Source organism: Ascidiella aspersa, chromosome 3, assembly GCF_963924565.1.
Source record: "Ascidiella aspersa chromosome 3, kaAscAspe10.2, whole genome shotgun sequence".
Classification (NCBI taxonomy): domain Eukaryota; kingdom Metazoa; phylum Chordata; class Ascidiacea; order Phlebobranchia; family Ascidiidae; genus Ascidiella; species Ascidiella aspersa.
This window is the reverse complement of record NC_139449.1, coordinates 30,090,890-30,109,924: the sequence shown is the minus strand read 5'-3', so window position 1 is coordinate 30,109,924 and position 19,035 is coordinate 30,090,890. Positions and strand designations below refer to the sequence as shown.

At 38.1% G+C, this 19,035-nt stretch overlaps 2 protein-coding genes and 1 non-coding gene across 3 annotated transcripts; all 3 read right to left on the bottom strand.

The window, feature by feature from the left end:
- Positions 1 to 3,886: 3,886 nt before the first annotated feature.
- LOC146161505 (ribosome quality control complex subunit TCF25-like) lies at positions 3,887 to 13,978 on the bottom strand. Its single transcript, XM_083383880.1, has 14 exons — positions 13,813 to 13,978; positions 13,223 to 13,375; positions 12,936 to 13,069; positions 11,324 to 11,509; positions 10,803 to 10,899; positions 10,308 to 10,407; positions 9,793 to 9,886; positions 8,954 to 9,046; positions 8,332 to 8,437; positions 7,740 to 7,862; positions 6,369 to 6,622; positions 5,554 to 5,644; positions 5,102 to 5,181; positions 3,887 to 4,148 (listed from the first exon to the last, which is right to left on the bottom strand). Exons 1-14 carry the CDS (start codon positions 13,945 to 13,947, stop codon positions 3,887 to 3,889), a joined length of 1,908 nt encoding a protein of 635 aa, XP_083240006.1. The 5' UTR covers positions 13,948 to 13,978.
- Positions 12,752 to 12,826, bottom strand: Trnaa-ggc (transfer RNA alanine (anticodon GGC)). The gene has a single exon. It is a non-coding gene; the product is annotated as a tRNA-Ala (tRNA).
- A 347-nt stretch (positions 13,979 to 14,325) lies between the features above and the next one.
- On the bottom strand, positions 14,326 to 15,998 carry LOC146161504 (GPI-anchor transamidase component PIGT-like). The gene has a single exon (XM_083383881.1). The coding sequence runs from the start codon at positions 15,981 to 15,983 to the stop codon at positions 14,334 to 14,336; it is 1,650 nt and encodes a 549-aa protein (XP_083240007.1). The 5' UTR covers positions 15,984 to 15,998; the 3' UTR covers positions 14,326 to 14,333.
- Positions 15,999 to 19,035: the final 3,037 nt, after the last annotated feature.

The window sequence follows — 19,035 nt, the reverse complement described above, 5'->3', positions numbered from 1 at the left end:
GACAAATATCGCCTTTTTTTGCTGGAATCGCTGATGATCCAACATCATAAACCAGAACTCAACATAGATACAACCTCGGCACCTTTATATCTTTTTAACACCTAGCAGTATGCACTGACCCATACATCGCCTTTTTTTCGCTGCTATTTTGTGTCCTTTTTCCTTTCTTTTTACGTTTTATCGCTTTTAACTTTACTTCATTTTTACACTGATGATGGCATGAGTTATTGCTGAAACGTCTGTAAATTGCGAAATGTCGCTTTTATCAAATATTATGGCTTTTATATTTTTATTAAATCAAATTGTTTAAAGAAATTAAAGTATTAAATATAATTAGTTTTTTATGATATATATATTTTATTCTATTCAACGCTATTGTTAAACTAAACGAGACGCTACGTAATAAGTTTGTAGACCATGGTTGAAGATAAGTTGCAAGAATAATAACAATTGTAATTTTGTAATGAATAACTCTACCGAAGCAAGAACACAGCAGAATTGCTAAAAGTAAAGCAAAAATCAATCTATTACCGAGGGTCCATCGATGACATTATGTAATAGAAGACAAACAGGTTTAATCTATTGCATAAATATTATGCTGTCTGCGGACTTCAGCCGCCAGTTAGCATGTCATTTGCGGCCCGACAACCATTTAAGTGGGAGTGTCATGTTCGAAGACAGGTACACTTAAAAAGCGATGTGTAGTACAATTATTTACACGCTTGGTAAAGAGATGGGCCCACCAGACCATGAGAGCCGTGGGTGGCATAATCCCGTATCTGCTCACGTATAATGGAGTCCGCTGTGACAGGCGACAAGTTTAAACACAAACCTCATTCACGAACACCGCAACGTCTCAACACACATAACCGAACGCATCGTTATTGACACATGTACGACGCAATGACCCGTCGTAACCCCGCGAAAGGTCACCGACCGACTGAGTTTGAAAAGGCGAGGGTCAGTGACCCGGAGCAGTTACCATTCTTTGTTTTTGTGCACGATTAGAACTGCACGCCGTAAAGAGTGTAATGCAAGTTTCATTGAAAATGCAGTGCAAAACAAGAAGGAAAATGGAATGGACAATGCAAGCAATTTAGGGATGACGTCCCAGCTGACCAAAAAGATCGAAATCGCAAAAACAAAAGGGTGGCTTGAGCTGCCAATGTTCAGTAAATTAATGCACATTCGAGGGAGGGTATCACGGTGCAAGATAGATTCGCGGCGTCACGCTTGTCAGTTAGGCAACCGCGTGAACAACTTGACCCGCCGAACCCTTGCTAGCAAGCGTGTATGCAGAGAAACCCAATCGAAAACCAACCGCCCAAAAGTGACACCGAGGGCTTTAAGTTATACAATGTACTCTGGACCAAGTAAGCTGACCGATTGAATCCTGTCAGGTGGACGTTTTCGGACGACCTGTGTTTATGCTTACTGTAGCCCATTCCTTCTCTGTGTATTTTACAAAGGTGTTTTGAGGGACCCAAACGGGCTCTCAAATTTTGGTAAAACGGGTTTAATAGAAAGCTGTGACCACGGATATGGTTTTGTTTACAGAAAATACTAAAATAAAATCGTTGTCTCCTATTAACGTTCCCTAACGGTCATCAAAGCTTAACCCTAATTAAACTTTGTTCCTGCTTTTCACTGTGTTGAAACAACTTTATTTAACTGAGTGTATTTGAAATAAGTATACCCTGGTATTAATCGAAGTACATGAAAAACTGAAAAAAAAAATAGTTCCATACCATGGTCTTTAAAGGCAGAACGAACATAAAGCAAGCCTTAAGAAACAAAGGAAAGTAATTACGGTCATATCGCTCCCAACCCACGATTGACGAACGTTTACTTCGTTTTCAACTTGAAACGCCGCTGATGTATAATTGACTTAAAGCATTAAACTTGCGTCGAGTCGTCGATGGTTCTCAAGTAACAAGGCAAACGGTGCAAAAACTTGACCTTTCAGTCTGCCGCTCTCCCCTTATTAGCACACCAAGGCAGGTGAAGAGATGCAGGCTGGCCATCGCAAAGCCTTAAACTTTACCGGGTGAGTTTCGGCACTAAAACAGAGCGAAGGTAGACGCTCTCCGACCGCAAATGGGTATTCACAACGGCGGTTGTTCAAACAAACGCGCCTGTGTCAACTTCGGGGTGCCGCAAAGTCGAAAAAATCGCTACAGTTTTCTCGGGTCTAAACTCCCGAAGACAGTGATTGCGTTTTATTCGTGCAAAACGGCCTTTTAAAAGCCGATGATGGATTTGCGGTGTTTACAGCACCACATCGAGGGACGGGAATAACTGCCACGGAGCGTATTTGCACTGAAATCGGGCACGGCTGGAAGAAATTTGGAAACAATGTTCGTTGTTTCGCCGAACGCATTCGTATGTGGCCATCGAGGACTAAATTCTGTATATTATGGTAGTTTTTCAGGAGGAGCAAAGAAATTAAGGACAAAGATCATATTCTCTTCTAATCAAATTTTGAACAACATTTTCTGTATGACGTTGGTTTATAATTTGAGGTTCGTTATTTCTGATGACTGGGTAGATTTCAAGAACAGAAAAAACAAGTGGCACTGCTTACTAAATTCTATTTTAAGGTTGATCAATTTTCCCGCAACCGTTCTACAACAGGTAGGAACAAAAAGAAAAACATTCGTAGATTTTAATTAACCGAATTTTTAGAACACAACAATATTTATGCCCCGAAAATAAATAACCGCTTAAAGAAGTCACACCTCCGATTTAGAGATAATTACCAACTGTCTGAGAACCACGCTCCAAGAAAACATTTTATACCATTTTAGGAGACTTGTTACCTATTTCAATGACAATGCAAAATTGTTTTACAGATAATAACCTGTAACCCGAATCAGTTAACTATTTTGCCTATACTGGCGGCATACCGGTTTGTTCTGCAAAAATATCGTACTAAAACATTTGTGCGATATTTCTGATTGATGGTTAACCTTTGAATTTCGCCGGCGGCGCAATCAGTTTACACAATGATTGTTGACGCAGTGCGGAACGTCATTTACTTCTTCAAAATATTGTGTCGCGTTGTCACGACGGCGACGTTCGCGACACGCGACAGCTACGTCGCTCACTTGACCTCGAGCAAATACGTAGAAATGCGAATTCCAGTTATGTATTTTGTTGGCAGAAAGGTCGATGAACGTTTAAGGAGACAATTCGATTGACAAGGTCGATCTATAAATCCAGCAATGACCTGAAAAATCCAGCTTATCATTCAACTCAATACGCCAAAGATTGTTAATTTCGGTTCGATAAGTAATCGAGCGCAAACAGTTTCGGGAACCTTGACGACAGTTTATTTTAAGGCATTGAAACCTTCACATCTTTGGGAACTTTTAAAGGATTGATGTACTTTGACAAAATTGATGAAATAATTTAAAGGCAATTTAACGCGTGAAGATGTCAGCTGTAAACGACAACTTTTTTGTGACCACGTGATTCGTTAACCGCGTGTTTTAACCACTATGTTAGTAAAGACTAGAGTTCAACAATAATACTTTACATTATGCGGTGTTTACGTGGTGCATGACGTAAAAAGTTAAAAACGGCAAAAAATACATAAAAATATTATATTATACAATCGGCTGTCCTAAATATTCGCATCTGTTGCCACCAAAATGTGTTCCATCTGGGCACAATTGTGCATAACATCACTTGTCGTGGTCAGGCTTTCAAACGAACACGAGTAAAAACAAACTCCCCTCCATTGCGCTTTCCTGGCAAGCGCAGACAAAAAACATATACAAATCTCACTTTAATAGAGACGCGCGCGCGCGGCACACAACTTTTTATTAATTGCACTTAAAAAATCTTCCCTAAACCCCTCCGGAGAAAAAACCCAAGCGAACGATCAATCCCACTCGTCGTCGAATTCGGCCTCGTCCTCGGGCTCCGCGGCGCCGTCTGGCGGTAATTGAAAAGTGTGCAGAAGGTCGCGCATCGCGTTCATTAGGGTTTGAACGTTGCCCTGGAGCCTAGCAACGTTGCCGTCGGGCGCCTCGCCAGCGTCTGGATCGTACTCGGGCAGGTCCAACTCGTCTTGCGGGTTGAAACCGGGCAGTAGCGAGTGGAAGAAGAGACTCACCGGGTTGACTCGACCGCTGCCCGCAGATCTGAGTTAAGGCAAAAATCGAGTTGAAATAGTATAGGACAGGGGTGGCCAACCAATCAGATACCAAGAGCCGCATTTGTTGCTTGGTTAACTGCAAAGAGCCACACCTTTCGCACATGGAACGAAATGAATAGCCTATCACTCCATTTTTACTCACTCCCACAAAGCGATCGCGCGAAGGTACATTTTTTGCGTTTATCTTGTTTAAAAAGTGTTACTCAAAATTCAATTACTTTAGGTAAACAGTCCGAGTCGAAACCGAAAATATTCCATAACTCAACCAAAGAAAATCGAAACATTCCAAAATATCATAAGTGCAACATGAACGTAAGAGCCACATATAACTGGGTGAAGAGCCGCATGCGGCTCGCGAGCCGCGTGTTGGCCACCCCTGGTATAGGATAATCGATGGATACGCGAGGTTTAAAATTACAACTTTGAACAAGTATATATATTGTCACTCGGTTAAATCAAAATTTTAAACAGGTTTTTGATTACCTAAGTTTACGGTCGTGAAGTAGAGTCATGATTAGTATTACGTGAGATCATACAATAAGTCGCCCAATATAAGGGTGCGAAAAATTTGAAGACATGTTTACTTCGGATATATCATAACAAGGCAAAAAATCGAACTAAACAAACACATTAACCTGTTCAAAGAAAACTTCTTTTTAACTAGACATTTACTGATGTCATTAAAGTCAAATATTTTATCAAAGCCCGAAGGGTATTGGAGACATTCTGCATTTACGACAGAAAGCGTTTATATTGTTCGTTTTCATGCTTGGTGGTGCGACGGTTTTAAAGCGCGACATTAAAAAGTGCTTATATTGTCCAACTCTAAGGCTGGTAAAGTTTCGCATTTATAATATTACTATATTTTTATCTTAAAATTTCTTAAATAGCTTTATACCACCATGGGTTTACCAAATGCAACTTCACAGTCAGGCTCACCTGGGGGGTCTTTCGTATGACGTCACGGTGTTGGGAGGGGGAAGAGGGTCGTGACTCAGCATCGTTCCCATTCGTATTTCCTTTAACAAAAATAAAAAAACAGTTAAAAACGAGTTTCAAGTTTGCAAACGAAACAAAAAGCTTCACGACGCGTAGAAGATGCCGTTTGTCGTCCTTAATCAGCAGTATAATGCAGCAAGATTCAATTAAACATGAAATTAAATTTGCAACGACAGGAAAACGCTCGTTTTAAACCATGGTTAAATAATATTTTGTTTATAAAAAAAAATTAGATTGCGGTCCAGGAAAATCAATTCACAAGCCTGCAAAATTAGAGAAAAAAATATCTTTTTTTTTGCAAAATTTAAATTTATTTACAAAAAAACGAGTGCAAAAAAGAGGAAAAAATATCTAGACACGGATTTTTAAATCGCCACTAAATCAACACCCACCAGCGGTAACACAGAGCTAATTCCTTCGATCTCGGAAATCATGGCGTGACGGTAGACGTTCAACGGTGGCTTCTGGTAGCGCGTTTTCCGCCTTACACAACACAAAACGTTCTTCAATTAAAGTTTTTAATAAGACGTATAAAGCAAAAAGAGTTCGTGCCGTTTATAAGCAAATGTTAGTGAGTGGCGAACAGAATGTTACTGACAATTCTGATAAGCGCCTAAAGCATTTTGTGATTGTATTGTAACGTAAGCACAACTGAAGCAAACGAAGCATACTAAACAGCAGCCACTTTTACTGGAGTATATACAATATACATTGTTTGACCTTATTGCCAACACTTAACCGTTTACGAAATATATTTTCAAATATTATAAAAAGTAGTTAAAACAGCAATTCATAAAGTTATTTTATTTGTCAGGTTTTGTTCTGTCGAGCTCTACAAAACAAGGTTACTGTACAGGTTTTCCACACAGTTTTATAAAAAAAATAATTTTTAAGACTTTTCAAAGAAAATACCATGGTCACCAGTCACCACAATAAAAAATAGTATACTTCTGGAATAATATAGGTTTTTCAAAGACTTTTCAACCCAAAAATCAATTTAAATACATTAAAAGACTTTTCAAGATGCAATATCTTTGTGGAAACCCCGTGTTTCAGCAGTATATTTGTGGCAATGCAGGTTCTCTAACCAGATAAAAAATGAAAAAAATACAACGATCCAAATACCCCAAAACATTGCTGCACTTAACCAAACTATAGCGTCAAAAAGCACGGTCGCACAAACTCTTAGAACATATATCCCGCTTACTTTTTGGCGCACTCTGCCACGAATGGGTCCTTGGCGGCCACGCGGGTCAGGGCTGCGGAGACGTTGCGCTCCAGCCAGGCCAGGACGTCCGGGTCCTTCCAGAGCAGGTGGTTGCGGCCGACGAAAAGGTGACAAAGAACGCGGAGGCCGCTCGGACAGCTTTCGAGGCGGCAGCAGTCGCCGGCGAAAAACTCGCTGTCTGTGACTTTCTTGTCCGGCTGCACCGAACATTTCTCCAGCAGGGAGAGCAGAACCTGAGAGAAGCAAGTGTGTCACAAATTTAATTGTTGTAGCCCTTTTGTGCCAAACTAATGCGTCTGACCGAGGGAATCGCCGTTAAGATCGGCTACCCACCACTTGGTTTTCCTGGGGGAATAAAACTTTGCGTGAATTTCACAGCGCTGCTTGATCTATTTGTGTGGGATTTCGTTTCGTATTGCGTTGTATTTCGTCGCCATTCGTCGGGTGGATACCGAGAGAATCGGGCTGCATTTTGAGCACAGTTTGCAATCTCGTGGTTAGAGACAAGCTGTAGCCTTATGCGAGCACTTGCTTGTGTGTTTGCCGTCATTGTCGTACAGTCCAGAAACTGTCTTGCTCGAGAACGTAAAGTCAACTATTATGCTTACATGTCTGCGACAGAGTGGCGCTTTTCGTTTTCGAGATTGTAGCAACGAACAGGAAGGTGGAGATGTCTGGGGCTTGGTGCCGATATCCGATAATTTGTATAAAGTCGAGTTGAGGGTGGGGTATTTTTGAGAACGGTGGGGTACAGCTTGTTGAATAACTATAAAGGCGGAGCGCGATGGACGATTTAATAAACTATAGCTTGTCGAAATTTAATGATTGGTAAAATAAACTTGAAGTTTTCCAAACATGTCGACGAATGTCGTTCTTCACGAAAGTGGATATTATTCGACATTTGTTTAAAAACAACAGTCGGCCGTCCTTTTTTCCTCATACCTTCACCCATTTGTCACAGAAAATGCTGCGAACCTAAACAGGTTTCTCTGTTTCAGTGAAGCTTTTGGGTTGTAATCGGGGCTTTGGTAGTATCCGCAAAAATTTGTGGCTTTGTTTAACCCACAGTATTTGGACTAGCCTTTACATACTAGTAAATTTCCTATGAAAAATAATACTTTTCAACAAACAACGTAACAAGTGTCTTTCAACAGCAACCTAACAATGGACACCTCAGTTTCAACAAAGAAATTGTCGACCGTGATGTCTTTTTCACCGAATCTTACGTTTAGCTGCCTCAAGTAAGCCTATAGTTTAGTGTAAGTGTAAAACATCATATACCAATTTTTTGTCTTACAGGGGGGGGGGGGGTCTGGTAAAAAAACATTGCAGAAAACCAATAATATTTACTGATGGAAACATGATGAGGGCGTCCTGCAGTCGTCCGTCCGATTCCTTCGTCGAACCACGGAGGTATTCGGCCAAAGCAATGGAGAAAGCCCAGTTCGGCAGCTGGGTCAGGTTGCGATTCATCTGCAAATTAAACCAACAAGTTCAGAATAATGCTGGGATTTGTTCAGATGAATAGATGTGGTCATAATTAAGCACGTTGCCATATAAAGTCTGCATGAGAATTTTTGTTGTTTTTTACACTTTTTCGCTATTCATGTTTTTTTTATAACTTTATTTTTTTAATTTGAAATGAAACAAAAATCCAAAATTGCCAAAGAAACCTGTTTGGGACATAATTTATTAGTGTCCACAATTATCTATGCGTGCTGCCTCATTTAGTAAACTTCTTTGTTGTTGATATTGTTATTGTTTTGTCTATTTTTATAAAAAAATTTAATTTATATAAACCAAAAAAACATTTTTAATCGATTGGAACAATTTCACAGCCGCTTTATTTTTCGCAATCTTATTGTACCCTATGGCTAATCGACACGGACGCCAACAGCAACAGAAAATACAAACTAGTCAAAAGTTTTTCTCGGCGACTTACCCCCCATTCGGATGCGAACTTGATGAGGAAGTCGTACTCGCCAGCCCTTAAAGCGAAATAATCGAGCAGAAGCGTGACACCTAGCGGGTCGTTGTCGGGATCCAGGCTGGAGAGAAAGAGAAAAAAAATAAACATTAAAACATTTTTTAGAGACCTTTGGCAATTTTAAAACGGGCCCTAAGAACACGTCTAATTTTATTATTTTACACATTCGGATGTCAGTATTGCAATATATTCGACTGTTCAAAATAAAAAAATAAGTCTATAGTGGGTATATAACGAAACTTTCCAAATTACACATTTCGTTGAAAAGCCTAAAAATAGATTAAACCAAAAATTTCATTTTTTTAATTAAATGAGCAACATTTTCTAATAAATTGTTGGTGTAATGTAAGTTAACCAAGAACTCAACAATATATTGCGCCACACTATTGACTTGTTGCGAATTTCAAATAAAATTCCATCAACAGCAGTTAACAACATTACAAAAAAATAACAGCTAAAGTCGAATATTCTACTAACAAATCGCAGTCAACGTAACGTTTAAAGCTATTATGATGATAAAGGATTTAATATCAATAACCTGAAGAAGGTTTTTAGTAGTAGTCAACTGTATGGTTACCTGAGCAGAACTTTAGCAAGTTCCAGAGAAGTCCGATTGCAACCTCGCTGCGCCACGAAGTTCATGTGCTTGTACAACGCGAGGAACAAACAACTGAATTAAACAAGAAAAAAACTTGCACGGGCTGGTAAGGTTAACTAACAAAAAACTTTGTTTTTTTGTGTGAAAAAAACAACAAGGGGATTAACCTTGACCTGTGTTGTGGTCCCGCTTCATGTACTTTCCTTAAGACAATAATGGCGTACGCGTATTTCACAGTCACGTGATTCGTTAATTGTACCACATACCTTTACTATTTTGCCTGTGGTGATTACTATTGGTCTATGCAAATTGGCAATTATCCAAGCTATAAATGCTTGTTTCATTTATTCGTTACTTCCATTCTATTTTACTCTTCAAGCGAAAAAAAAATACAGTAGGGAAATACATTAATATGTGCTGGTAAATGCTTTCGTATATAAGTGTTCCATTGAAAAAAAAAGAAATACAACAGCCAGCATCTGAAATTAGTATTTAAATGGACCCGATCTTGCAGACAGTAGTTATAAGAAGGCAATGGCAAGTAAGTTTACATTTTAAAAATAAATTCTTACAGATGACCTTGAAAATTTTGGGAACAACCAAGTCGCCAGGGTAAGCTGAAACCTAATTTATTGTCATTTTGAATAAGTAAAAGTGTCTTTCTTTTAAGTTTAAATAAAAAAATGCAGAGCAATTATCGGTAATTTTGGCTGTAGAACTTTACTCGAAAGAAGTATCGGAAATCACTTTCAGCTAATTATCCGCAATGTCACCCAGTCAGCTAATATCTACTTTTTCGCTAAGAATAATTTACTCACCGATTTTCCTGATACTTGTAGGGCAGACGACAGGTGCCGGTTGTGAGGTTGAAACATGTGTGAAACGAACGTTCCAAGCAGAAAAGCGCTCTCTCTGCAAAAAGTAAAAAGGTCAAACTTTAAAGAAGTGGAAGTTTTACAAAGTAGTTCAATAGTAGATGGTTATACATGACTGAATTTGCACCGCTCTAAATTTGTAGGCACGGTTCGTACTGATTTAAAAGACAGTAGTGGCATAAATGCTCCACACTATAGTTGGTATCATTAATTGGCTCACTGCTACGCAATGTAATCTACGGCCACGATTAATTCTCAAAGACATGTAAGGCAAATGTGCAAAGGGCTGCATGTAAATAAATGCAAAACGTATTTCTACAAGAAAGCGTAAATTTAAACGTTGACGCAGACATAATCATAAATTATTCCGAATCAATCGCTCTACGTATACCGAGGAACTAGGCATGTTTCCATAATTAGATTTCTGTGAGGCCAAATATAAAAACATGACGACATACCGACGAGCTCTCTTGCCATCTTGACGTCATCGTGTATCTTGTAGACGTCACTGAAGGTGACCAGCGAATCGGCGTGGTACGTGTGTCTCTCCAGAACAGACTAATGAAATTAAACAATCATAATTGTTGTACCCATTTAGACCATAGAATAAAAAATTAGCGAAATATCTTTATAAAAACACATTGAACTGTGCTTTTCAATTTAAAAAGTACTAGGCCTAAATTTTTGTGATAGAATGCGTCTTGTGCTCAAGTAATGGAGATAAATTACTCTACTTAGACACATTTAGATGTTTTTTAACTTCAGGTTGGTAAGAAGGGTTCTTGTGTATATGAATATTTACATATAAAACCTTTCAAAATTATAGTTCAATATTTTGGGTTGCGTTGGTATTTTAATTGTTTTATTTGAGCTGTTTGGGGAATTTACTGCTTTATGTTAAAACTACTAAAAATTGTCCGATTTGAAATAAAATTAGACAGTTTCCAATTTACAGCAATGTTTCGGTGATCAGAAGTCTCAACGGCGTCAAGAAACTTGAACTGGACGGCCTGGTAGTCCTTGGAATGCTCGTACTTGAAGTATTGGATTCTGTAAAGAAAATTACAAAAACAAACAACTGTCAATGTCAATTGTTGAACATTGTAATGTTTTAGAGTTAGACCTAGTAAAAAATATTTTTTAGTATGTAAACATTTTTAGTATGTAAGTACTGGCACCCGATATTTTTTTAAAACGTTTTGCTGTCAATTTAAGTGATTAGGAATCAATAAAACTGCCTTAGGTTGGGAATTTTTCAAGAATGAAATCCTGTGTTGGAATACTAATCAGTAATCATGGATGAAATGCGAGTATTCGTTTAAAAATTGTGTGTCATTATCTCTTAGTATGAGAAGCAGTGCTCCTACCTAGTGTTAGTATTAAGTTGGATTTAATAACATTGGACATTCCTGTCAGTAACCGTTTTCTCTAAGGAGGCGTTAAGACAAACTACAGATACCCAAACCCAACTCACCCATTCACTGTTTCCATGAGGTTCATGTCAATCCCGGTCTTCCCAAGCTTCACCCAGTTGTTCTGGGGCTGGGTGAGCCAGACCCCCTTGTTGCTTCTCCCTTGCGTTCTCCTCCTGAATGATGCATCCTCCATGAGAGCTCGAGACCCAAAGATCCTCCTCAGTTCATTGTCGGGATTCAGGAGTCTGTAGGAAATTATACAATGGAAATAAATATTGCATATTTAGAATATTAATTTAAGGAGCATGGCATGATAATTAATGTCAAGAGTGGATTTACATTTTGTCGAGATCTTTTGAAAAATTATTTTTATTTACAAAATATATTTGAACAAAGTACATATTTCCTTTGGTTTGTATTGTCTTTCACAATGTCTTACTACCAGTACCAATTATATTTGTTTGTAAAAATAGGTCTCATCATCCCTCATTTGATAAGCAAATTGTATTTTTTCTTTAGTATTTTTTTAAAAAACAACTTTCAGTATGAAATGTTTTACAGATCCAAAACGTATTTACTTTTATTCCAGTCAGTTCAATTAATAAATATCGGGTTAAATGGTCAAACCTTTCTCTAACTAACAGTTATTTCAAGTTACGAGATCAAAAACTGTGAACAGTCAGGTTTTAAGATATGCTTAAAAATCAGACCTAACTCATATATAGTACACCGAAAGCCATTGCAGACTCACCAAATCTGTTGATATATGATGCAACAGGGCAGACTAGAAAAACAACTAGCCTGCAGTGAGGTTCGAACTCACGACCTCCGGTCAAGTCGGGCACGTCGCTCTACCAACTGAGCTGTGCAGGCTCAGAAGGGAACGAGTCGAGAAACAACCTTAAAGCCAATGCTTGCTCAATCTGTTAGTACAAGCATCCTCATTGAAGGGGATCCACAGTACCATATCATTTATTCAATGAAACATGCACACATATGTGTGTTAATAACTGAGATCTAACCCTTCTGAAGCTGCTTTTTGACCAACGATTACGGCTTACATATCATTAGTATACCGAAAGCCATTGCAGACTCACCAAATCTGTTGATCTATGATGAAAGCAGGGCAGACTAGAAAAACAACTAGCCTGCAGTGAGGTTTGAACTCACGACCTCCGGTCAAGCCGGGACCGTCGTTCTACCAATTGAGCTGTGCAGGCTCAGAAGGGAACGAGTCGAGAAACAACCTTAAAGCCAATGCTTGCTCAATCTGTTAGTACAAGCATCCTCATTGAAGGGGATCCACAGTACCACATCATTTATTCAATGAAACATGCACACATATGTGTGTTAATAACTGAGATCTAGCCCTTCTGAAGCTGCTTTTGACTAACGATTACGGTTTATAATTAGTAAAGCGAAAGCCATTGCAGACTCACCAAATCTGTTGATATATGATGCAAGCAGGGCAGACTAGAAAAACAACTAGCCTGCAGTGAGGTTCGAACTCACGACCTCCGGTCAAGCCGGGACCGTCGCTCTACCAACTGAGCTATGCAGGCTCAAAAGGGAACGAGTCGAGAGAACTCATATACATTAGTGCCGTATTGGCAGTCTTTTACCTAACTAATTTATTCCAACACATGGTATGAAGTAAGAGAAGGTAATAACCTGTGTTCCACAGTCAGGATAGATCTCAGAGATTTGGAATTCATGTCACTTGAAGAAAACTTTGCAGATATTTTAGAGGTGCTGGCGCGTTCATCTTCAATAACTTCCAGCAGTTTGTCAATGTCTTCATTTAACTAAAAACACACAAATCATAAATCTTATAGTATAGACTTGAAATTACTACTTTGTTGGTGAAAGATTGAGCCATAGCACCTAATTTTATTAATACTGACATGTTACCTAACATTTAGAAACATATGCTTTTACAATGCTTCTATAAAACATACTGTGTCTTTGCTGTTCGGATTTGCTTGTTTCTTTTTCTTTTTTTTCTTGCGTTTTTGTTTTTGCCCGCTTGATGTTTTAGAAACAGTTTGCAGTATATCTTTGTTTTGAACTTCATCCGACTGATCAGCACCAGAATCAGTTCCATCATTTAACTGAACAAAAAGAGTGAGATTTTATTGAGTAAATAAATTCAGATAATCTACACAAAGATATGCAACTAGTTATGTTACAAATTTCAATTTATGAAATAATTTATTATCAAATAAAGTATTTAGGCCTTAAAAACATTAGTTGAAAAAAGAAAATAGTAAACAAAGAACCAAATTAGTACCAAAATTTAAAATTAAAAAATACCCTCATTTTAAAGTAAACTGGTAAGTGATAAGACCAAAAAAATATATATAAACAAGATAAAAACAGAAGTAGGTATCATTTTGAATGTTTCGAATACCCCTAAAGGAAAGAAAGAGTTATTGGAAACGTTCAAAATGATACTTACTTCTGTATGGGCTTTGATATTCTTATTTCATCTTAGTACAACCTCCAACCATTATGCTCCAAAAAAACTATATTATTACACAAATCTTACCAATGAAAACTTGTTGATGGTTGGAGGTTGTTCTGCAGTATCTTCCTCCTCATCTTCACTACTTTCCTCCCTCATAGCAGCGATGCTCATCACTTCCCCACGACCGTGCAGTTTTCGCATTGCCCTCGACGACATCTCCGCAAGAGAGGTTTAGCAGGACAACAACTTGGATTAAATAATTTGTTGCTAAAAAATTGAAAAGCTATGATACTGAAAAAACAAAAAGTCATTCTGCTGTAAAACATTTAAATCGACTCAAGAGACTTGCAAAAAGACAAAATATTGTTACACAATTTAATAACAAACTGAAATCCAAGCTAAAATTAGCAATGGTTTTAAACCAGCCAAAGGAGACTTAATGCGGTTGAATGTACTACACAGTGCAAGTAATGGACAAAAATGCAAACAAATAGAAATATTAGTAGTCAAAATTTGTTCACCATTCTTTTATGAACCCAATTAAAATTCCATTGCATAGTAAGAAATTTTGTCAACCGAATATGACACGGATGAGGTAAAAGTCAATCGGTCTTCTTTTCATCAACAGGTTTTGACGGTTTTGTCTTTTTAAAGAAACCAAGCAGTTTATTTAACATTTCTTTCAAGGCACTGGGCTTGTTGGGAGAAACCATTTGAAGCCTTCTGGTGGTAAAGTTATGCAGAGACCCAAATGCAACTGCAATGACAGTGCACACCAGGCAAATAACATTGTAGGGCATTGAAAAGTCTGGAACTGGTATGTTGATCAGCAGAGCCTCACTGTAAATGCGCTGTACCTTGTTACCATTGGGTACATGCACATCTAAATCATCTGACTTTAACGTAACAGTGGCAGGGCTTATGTAGAAACCGTGATTTGCATCTGGAGGGTGCTCTGTCCATCTGAGAAAACCCCTGGTGAACTGGATTTGAAGGTCAGTTACAGAATTCGCCGCTAGCGGGAATACCACCTCCAATATGTGGGGTGACTCTCGGATTCGAGCAGGTGTGAAGAGGGTGCGATGCGGTAGGACCCTGGCCCCGGTCGCGGTTTCTATCTTCAGTGTGTGTAACTTAGTATATAGAAACCAAGGAAAGACCTGGAAGAACACAACAGTCAAATTGTGGTCCATGTTGTTTGTCAATGAGCAAGTTAAGCCACCGTTGAGACCTAGGCCAGTCAAATAACAATGGCTGGTAATTCCAGGTGGAGTTTGGATGGCAAGCATTGGCCTTTTCTTCCACTTTACACTGAAGTCTGCACTGCTGTGTAATTCAAATAAGTCCAACGTCATGTAGCCGGACTTCTGTTCATTAATTTTTGGTGTCACAGATGCCTCTTTGGGTATATTCATATTTAAAGTGCTCGAACTAGCCAGAGGACAGGCCGGCTTGATTTTAACCAAGAACACCGACATGAAATTAAAATTTGGTTTGCTATCTAGTGATGTGCGAAGGTCAAAGACGGCAGACACGTCTTGCTGCAGTTGGACAAAGGTCCTGGCACATTTCTCATCAAAACAAACAGTTTTAAAATGAATGCCTACCGCCAAATACTGGCTGTGATGCAACTGACTAGGGTTTAGAAGGGAAGCAGGACCGGCATTCGCCCCACAAGGCAGCAGCTTCATCCAAGGTGTGAGGTTCTCTGTGCATAAGTTTTCACGAGACAAAGTACCATACCTCAGGAATTTATTATCAACGTCACCCTTTAGAGCTCCAGACGGACGAAACGACAAAGTTGGTGACACGGTAACTGCTTTGTTAATAAAGTTTAACGAGGCACAAAACAAACCGGACAGTGCATTGGTAAAACCAACCCAGTTTTTGTCAACATCCTTGATGTCCTTTTGGAACCAGACCCACAGTTGGGCCCCGGTGGGTGAGGGTGAATGGGGATAGCCCCATTGATTGTATCTCCACAACCCTTGGGTCATTGTAAAGTGCAACTCAGCGACTTGATATTTTTGCATCAGCTCTCCAAAGGACCGAGGAAAGAGCTGGTAGTGGTTTGCGACAAATTTTTCCTGGAATTCCAAGGTTGTGGTGAAGTTAAAGTAGGAATAAAGCTGGTTGTTGTTTATCACCGACATTGTTGAGGATTCGTGGAATGTTTCGATTGCAACAATATGCAATGGACTTACAACTGCCATTAGCAGCATACAACAATGCAGTTTTAAATTGATGTCCATATCGGCAACAATTAATTTGACCTGAAGAAAATCAAATCAAATGGGTAATTAAGTAGTTATCTATTTATTATCAGGATATCTACAGTAGAATACAGACCAAAAATCAGGATATAACAAAGTTGCCATCCTGGTCCGTCTGCATTCCGTTGCAGGTGCACACCTAATATTTTTTGAAGAAATTTGAGTGCGCACCTGGATTAGTCAATTATTGCACACCCAAAAATGTAGCACTGCACACCCTAAATCTTATCCTGAATTGCAATGAAATGTAGACTGGCACCCAGGGTAATAATACCCCTGTAAACTTGGCATGCTGAGATTTCGGAGTATATTGAGATAGTGCACTTTAAACATTCCAGCGTACCAAGTTTGCCGAGGTTTAAATTAGTAAGATTAAAATCAGGTAATAAGTTAGGAAACAAGTTAATAGTTTATGTTGGCCAAATGGGGTGATAAATGCTTCTAAAATAGAGCCAGCAAAACGATATTAAAAACACACACACATAAAAGGATGATTTGTCTATGAACAGTTCCAAAGTAAAAGATAGAGCAAAAAAATTCAATATATATTATATATATATATTTTATTGGCGTAGGTTAATCAGACGCTAACCCACACTCTAACCCAAATATTGTGCGCTGATAATTATTTGAACGCTGGGCGCTGTTGTAGAATCCTACCACAATTATTAATTAAATCAACGCACAATAATTGGGTTAGGGTATGGGTAAGTCAAGTACTATTATATTCATTATTTAATGATAATACTTAACCCACCCTAAACCAAACGCTAACCCGCACCCTAACCTAAAGAATGTGCGTCATAGTACGATTCTAGACCAGCGCAAAAAGTTTATACAGAAGGTACCACTTTCAATCGAATACTTATTTATGATAAACCTTTTCCTTACATTATAGGCAAGCGAAATAGTAAAATCTGAATCGTTCACACGACTGGCGAAATTTCGGTTTTGGAATTCTTCTAATCGATACAAAAGGATAAATTGATGTATACAAAAAAGAATAACGGTAATAAAATTTCCCCACATTGCTAAACTATTAAAAAAATCTTCGTAAACTAATAATGTTGGGTATGCATAAAAATTATGATATTCAACTTTGTGTTTTTCAGCTATTTGCGGGCGTATGTCGACTTGTAGTCATACCTAATATGTTTATAATACTGACGTCTGTGTATGCTAATTTATGTTGTATCGTGCAGTGTGACACTAAACGCACCCCCTATAAAATGTGCAGTCGAATATAGTAATCATAGGCCTACATATATCGTATAAGGTAATGTTTATCATTTTTGTTACGTATATAAAGCAAGTGAACGCTTGCTGTTTAACTTATCGCACATAAACAGCTAAAGGCAATTTTAAAGCAAATGGTTAACAGAATTATACTTTAGCTCAGGTTTGACCGAATTTTAATTCCACAAACTTATAAACAAAAATGTCTTCATTCGATTTTAGTTTTCAAGTGTCAATAAACCAGCAAGAACACAGCAGCAGATCCGAACAGCATTGGAAAGTCAGTTGTGTATTAGAGGGCAAATCAAAGTCTTTAAATATAAATTTGCAAAGCATTCCTGATGATACTATTTCCGACATGCCGTGTCAATCTTACGGCAGCATTGCAATGCGTTCCGACGACGACACGATTTCAGAAATGTCCTGTCAAAGCTTCCCGGATGCCAGGTACTACCCTGTTGTAGATTCACAAAGAATAACAGCTGCGGAAAATAACCCCATCATCAGGACAGGCAATCGGTTGGTTTTGTAGTACCGGTAGGCTATTAATTAGATTAAGGGCAGGATGTTTTAAACATTGTTTTACCCGGACATAACTAAAAAAAAGGCGGACATAATCCAAATATCCTTCGGGTTAAATAAATTTAATCAGCGTTTTTTCAAATAAACCTTTTACTTTCAAAGTCATTCTATTTTTTTAATTAGGCACCAAGATTTCAATTATACCTTCATATGGACCCCCTAAAACTAGTCACGTATAGCGCCTCCATAAGGTCCACGGATCCCAGTTTAAGAACCCCCAATTGAAGTAGAGCAAATTTTTACCTTCTGAAAAGGTTCTTGTTTGCAAGTCGCATGCGACAAAAATGCATGTCTTTGGTAATGTTAAAAGGATAACCAATTTTTTTGTTAGGTCAATGAACTCTAGGAAAAGAAAACATTCAGATTCTCTGGACTCAGAATTTTATAACAATTTTACTGGTGTATCTCTGGCTGGTCAAAACAGGTAAACTTATTGTGTTACTTGTTTGTCGCATTTCTCGTATGCTAATTAGAACTCTTTAATGTTCAAAAATTTTAAATACACCAACCTGAAATTTGATGATACGGCGTGGATGGGTTTATTTAAGTTAAATTTCAGTTCGCCTACAATTTATACTATTCCTAAAACAACAGCTGATTTTTATGTTAGAATAACCGGTCAAGGTTGAAGATGATTTATCCCACGTGTCAAACGATTTTACATATATATAAACCTACACTACTGAGGGGTGACTACAGTTCATTAATACCTTAAGATTGTATTATTTAAGGGAAAAATCCGATGAATGGCTTTGGAGAAATACCAACCTTGTGAATAGCGACTCAAAATCGTCCTGTTATACTATTAGTGACGATTCTCAAAGAACTTGGAGCAGTGTCGTAAGCGGTCTACTATCTCATGACGGAACGGATAACATAGTAAACGACAGGTAAAATGAAATATAAATGTCTATTACGACAATATATTTTTTAATTTGCTTGACTAAAACTCAAATTGGCTAAAAATTCGAAACTGGTAGTAATTAAAAACTCTCGAAATGTTCGGTATTTTTTAAGTTTATGTTAGATGTGATATTTTTATTATATTAGTAGCAAATAGGCTGAATTATGTTATGCTAGGTCTATATATCTCTTAACTGCTTTGCATATTCCTTGTAATTTTACAAAGCTTTTGCAAACAGCATAAAAAAACTTGGTTTAAACCTTTGCTTTGTTTTGTTTGGCACCAATTTTTTTTAGAAAGGATCCGAAG

What these genes read in the sequence shown, in the direction of transcription:
- LOC146161505 (XM_083383880.1), bottom strand. Translation starts at nt 13,947, where the DNA reads ATGTCGTCGAGGGCAATGCGAAAACTGCACGGTCGTGGGGAAGTGATG. An exon ending in CTGATCACCGAAACATTGCT is followed by an intron (nt 10,408 to 10,802) that starts GTAAATTGGAAA and finishes TAATTTCATTAG; the next exon opens with TCTGTTCTGGAGAGACACAC. An exon ending in CTTGCTAAAGTTCTGCTCAG is followed by an intron (nt 8,438 to 8,953) that starts GTAACCATACAG and finishes CTTTCTCTCCAG; the next exon opens with CCTGGATCCCGACAACGACC.
- LOC146161504 (XM_083383881.1), bottom strand. Translation starts at nt 15,983, where the DNA reads ATGGACATCAATTTAAAACTGCATTGTTGTATGCTGCTAATGGCAGTT.